Below are 4,761 nucleotides of genomic sequence, written 5' to 3'. Positions count from 1 at the left end.
AAACCCTCCTATATTGTGAACCTGTCTGCCTAGTTTGAAATCAAAATCAGATCAGCATTAAGAATTCATTTGAAATACCACACATTTCTGATTAGAAGGGAAAAACAAGTAGGAAGTCAGAGGACCCCCAACAGTGCAGATATGAATTGCCATGAACAGCCTTAGCCTCTCCCAAAGGCTTTGATGGACGTGATGAGAACATTTCAAGTTGAATTGTATCATCTTTGTACTTCTATTACTACTGTAGTGCGACTCACCCTCTCCTCCACATCAGTGCCACAGAGTCATGCTCGCAGAGTTCATGTGGTAACCATTCCAAGCACTGGCACTCAACCAACTACACTACAATTAGTCACAGTGACTGACTACCGTATATAATGGGATTATGCTGCAAAATATGGGAATGAATGTGACATTTCTTTAATCCGGCGAGTTGTGAATTCTGCTTGACAGACCAGGGTCACACCACTGCAAAAGAAACATTGCACAGAAAGATAAAACTCAACCTTATATTGCCTAATCATAAAGACATCCATAACATCGTGGATTGTTGATTACCTGACGAAAAGACCACAGTTTGTAAGGATGGGAGGATGTGTGTCCGAGAAGGTGGTTAGCAGCACAGGAGCACCGCAGGGGACTGTATTCTCTCCTTTCCTTTTCACATTATACACCTCGGACTTTCAGTACAACTCTGTAACCTGTCATCTGCAGAAATACTCTGATGACTCTGCAGTTGTAGGGTGTGTGAAGGATGGGGAGGAGATTGAGTATAGAGAACTGGTGTACAGCTTTGTGGCATGGTGTGGAAACAACCACCTACTCTTAAATGTGGCCAGGACCAAAGAGATGGTAGTAGACTTTAGGAGGGCTAGGACAAAGTTAAACACTCTCTCCATCATGGGGGAAGAGGTGGAGGTAGTGGAAAAGTACAAATATCTGGGTGTACATCTGGATAACAAACTGGACTGGAAGTGCAACACTGAGGCTGTTTATAGGAAGGGACAGAGCAGACTATACTTCTTGAGGAAGCTTAGGTCTTTTAATGTGTGCAGCAGGATGTTGAACATGTTTTACCAGTCTGCTGTTTCTAGTACCATTTTCTTTGCAGCCATCTGCTGGGATACCAGTATCAGGGCAAATGACACCAAAAAACTCAACAAGTTGATAAAAAGAGCTGGCTCTGTAATTGGAAGTACACTTGAACCCCTACTGTAGAGTTAGTTGTTGAGAGAAGGATGTTGCAAAAGCTCCTTAACATTATGGACAACACCTCACATCCACTGAATGAACTACTGGTCAAACAACAGAGTGTTTTCAGCTGGAGGTTGCTCCAACTGCGCTGTAGCAAGGAGCGTTATAGAAAATCATTCCTGCCCACTGCCAACTCCCCTTTGTGCCGTGAGAGAAAATCTTATGATGAAAGTCAATGCAGTTTACAACCTCTTTAACAGAGACTATATCCAATTGTATTTATTTTTTAACTTGTATGTATGTTTATGTGTGATATATGTTTATATTATTAATTGCTGCTGTAACACCATAATTTCCCTTTGGGAATGAATAAAGTAATCTATCTATCTATCTATCTATTTTTCTAAGATTTCACAAAATGCAAAAATAATGACAAGACCATACAGAAAAAAACAACAATAGTTTATTTGTAACCTTATTTTTGTGTATGAACTACAAACTCTGGTTTCTATAATCGATCTTCGTCTGTATTTTCTTTAAAGGTCATGAAAGTACGCGTACATGAAAATCACTTTCTTTGTCTTTTACAGCATATTTCACATTTCCATTTTTCCGAAGAGGTTGGCACATGTAAAATCAAAATTAAAAAAGTTGTAGTTTTTTTGTTTTTAATTTTTAGAATTTTATTCTCAAAATGTATTTTATATAAATCTACCACTAGAACAGCATTCCCTCTCTGACAAGAAAAAGAATGATGTGGAACAAAAAAAAAGAAACCAACAAACAAAATAGTCTAATCCCGTCTCCCGACCCAAAACACACAGATGTTCACATGATGCGATGTTACAAAAGGAGTAGCAATCACTAGAATTCACAGCCAAACTCTAAAACATATTTACCAAATGAACATGGATGGGAGCATAGATACTGAAGAACCCTTTGAGGTTGACCAAGGTTCCAACATGGACAATCCAGTGTCATCCTGTACATGACTCAAATACAATCCAAATGAAATGTATAAACATGTCATAGCGGTTTACCATGGCTCTAAACTCCATGTGGGCATAAATGGGTACACTCATACATGAGCTGCATTTAGAAAAATGTTTTTGCTTCAATATCATAGTATCATTTCTTTATTTCTTAATTATTTTATTTTTTTCTGAGTCAGTTCAAATGAATTTTGTGTGTTGTATATTCCATGGCACCTGATTCAGCTGGTGAATTACAAAAATAAAATTTGTCGCTTGACACAGACACACTGATAAATACAGAATAAATACAGAGCCATCATGGTTGAAGAATTGTCCGAAGAAAATGTACCCACGATGTCTATAAATTTTGAATGTGAACTTCACTTTATATTAAATGACAAATCAATCTGAAATCTAACAATGATAATAAAATAGAACAGAAATGTTTGTAACAGATGTATTAGCCCAAATCTCCATCTCAGATACAGTAGTCCACTCAGGGGCTTGTGGTTACTAACTCACCATTTTTGTGTTCATCCATTTCTCTGTTGGTTTCCATGGTGACTGTTAAAGTACATTTTCACGTTATTTATTTGGAATTATAATGGGGGTACTTTTCCTCTCAAAGCATAAAAGCAGGAGGTTTGAATAATTACCGTTCTTTCCTGGTTAAACTTTATATGAGAAGTAGATCATTATCATGAGACAATTGATGATACTAGATGACTATGAACACAACAACTTCTTGTTTAAAAAAGCCTTGGACTCTTGACTGTAGAGTGGACGGGACAGGGGGAAACTAGAAGCTCTGGGGGCTTTCTCATCATGGAAAATGAGCAGTGTTTGTTTGGCAATCACATTATGATTCCCCATGTTGTTTCATATACATCAGGGCTTTTTTATTTTAATTCTCAGGGATGCCTTTCCTCTTTTGATGTTGCATCTGCTGCCGGTTAGTCTCAGGACTCTTCCATTTTTTTTTTTTTTTAAAAGAGATGAGTCCTGAACGACCGATAAGTAAGATGTTCGTAAAAAACCTGGACATCTGTTTAGCAGCTCCAGCTACCTGCCAAGTCCCAGATCGGCTCATCTCCTCGGCCCGGGATCTGGCGTCTCCGCCATGGCCTCTCCTCTGGGCTCTCCTACTTGGGAGGCTGGCAGAGGGGACGCTGCAGCTGCAGCAGGCCTGGGCTAAGGCTGTGAGGTGATTGTTTCAGACAGATGAGAGGCAATGTGTTTGGACACAGCAGGGACTAGGGAGACATGGGGGTGGGGTGGGGGATTGGGGGTGTGAAGGAGCTGATAAACGGCGGTGATGGAGGTTTGGGGAGTATTTTTGGAGGGTAATTTGCTGGCACATCTGCAGTGGTGTGAGGCACAGCAGCAGAAAGCAGTGAGAGCTGAGGCCTGTCAGATGGGGTCTGGCTAGGGCTTATAACTGAATCTCTGTGTGTGTGTGTGTGTGTGTGTGTGCGTGTGTGTGCGTGTGTCCCACCCACAGGACTACTAGCTCTGTTCTGGGCTGTTGCATCAGTGTCACACATAAATCTATATTTAATTGTCCATTCATGAATGTTTATCATTGGGCTTTTAAGAGCTCTGCTCTCCTCACAGCTCTGAGTAATTCAGTAGCTTTTGTGTCTCCACAGGCCCTGGGTTCTGAGTTTTGGCTTAGTTTAAAATAGGGGGCATATGTTCATCACTTTGTGACCCAAATCCATTCACTTGTCAAAACCCAAGTTTGCGCCTGTGTCTGATGCTTGTGAGTGGCAGCCTTAGGGTGATTCCAAGTCGTTATCGGATTTAACCACAGACAAGGCCTCGCTCAAAAACTTTTTAAAAGGACCGAGCCCTTAATCTAAATTAACAGATGGCCACTGGAGATTAGAACAATTAATTTGGGGGCAGAGGGGCGACTTTAAAAATGACATGTGGTGCATTATGCCTAAAGTGAGACGACAACATGGATGCTCTGGACAGTGCAAGACGAGAAACAACAGGATATGCACTGAATCATCTCTTGTTTGGAAGGTGGCATTGGGCTCCTTTCGTACAGAGAATGGTCTCGATTAGATTTACACAGAGTTTAGAAGCATATTAGTAAACCAACCACCAACCAACCATTATAAAAGAAAAAAAAGGGACAATTAAAAAAGCAAAACATGAAGATATAAGTGCTGAAAAAATAATTGCAAGATACATTTTTTCTTGATTTAACCACAATAGATTTTTTTCTTAAATAAATAACTTCTGTTTTGTAAAGACACTTTTGAAACAGTTGACATACCCTAGTTCCCAATGTCAATACGTATCCATCATCGCCTACTTATAGATACCGATCTGTCAGTTCCTAATATTTTTTTGTCATCCTCTTAATAGTCAATAGTCTTAATGTTTCTCTAGTTGAGTCCATTTTGATTCTCATCATGAAAACACAAGATCAGATTTGGGTCTCTTGCACATTGTCTTTCGAGCCCGCACGGATTAGCAAAGGTTCGTGCGCTGAGCTGTGTATGGAGTTGATGGTGGTCACATGGTTGTAGGGGGTCTTGAAGTTGGCATTGTAGTGGTTGAGGTGCTCGTGCTCGAGCTG

The 4,761-nt window shown here is 40.2% G+C and overlaps 1 protein-coding gene across 2 annotated transcripts in view; it reads right to left on the bottom strand.

The window, feature by feature from the left end:
• Positions 1 to 1,641: 1,641 nt before the first annotated feature.
• lrrc4ca (leucine rich repeat containing 4C, genome duplicate a) overlaps positions 1,642 to 4,761 on the bottom strand; it is a 65,141-nt gene continuing 62,021 nt past the window's right edge. For both annotated transcript variants that reach the window (XM_042111287.1, XM_042111285.1), the window contains one exon: positions 1,642 to 4,761. This exon is cut by the window's right edge and continues 1,849 nt beyond it. In XM_042111287.1, coding sequence (XP_041967221.1) covers positions 4,609 to 4,761 — 153 coding nt within the window. In that variant the 3' untranslated portion in view covers positions 1,642 to 4,608.

The sequence above is a fragment of the Alosa sapidissima genome, chromosome 11, assembly GCF_018492685.1.
Source record: "Alosa sapidissima isolate fAloSap1 chromosome 11, fAloSap1.pri, whole genome shotgun sequence".
Taxonomy (NCBI): Eukaryota; Metazoa; Chordata; class Actinopteri; order Clupeiformes; family Clupeidae; genus Alosa; species Alosa sapidissima.
Note: the sequence above shows the minus strand (reverse complement) of the source record. Positions and strands in the feature narration are given on the sequence as shown.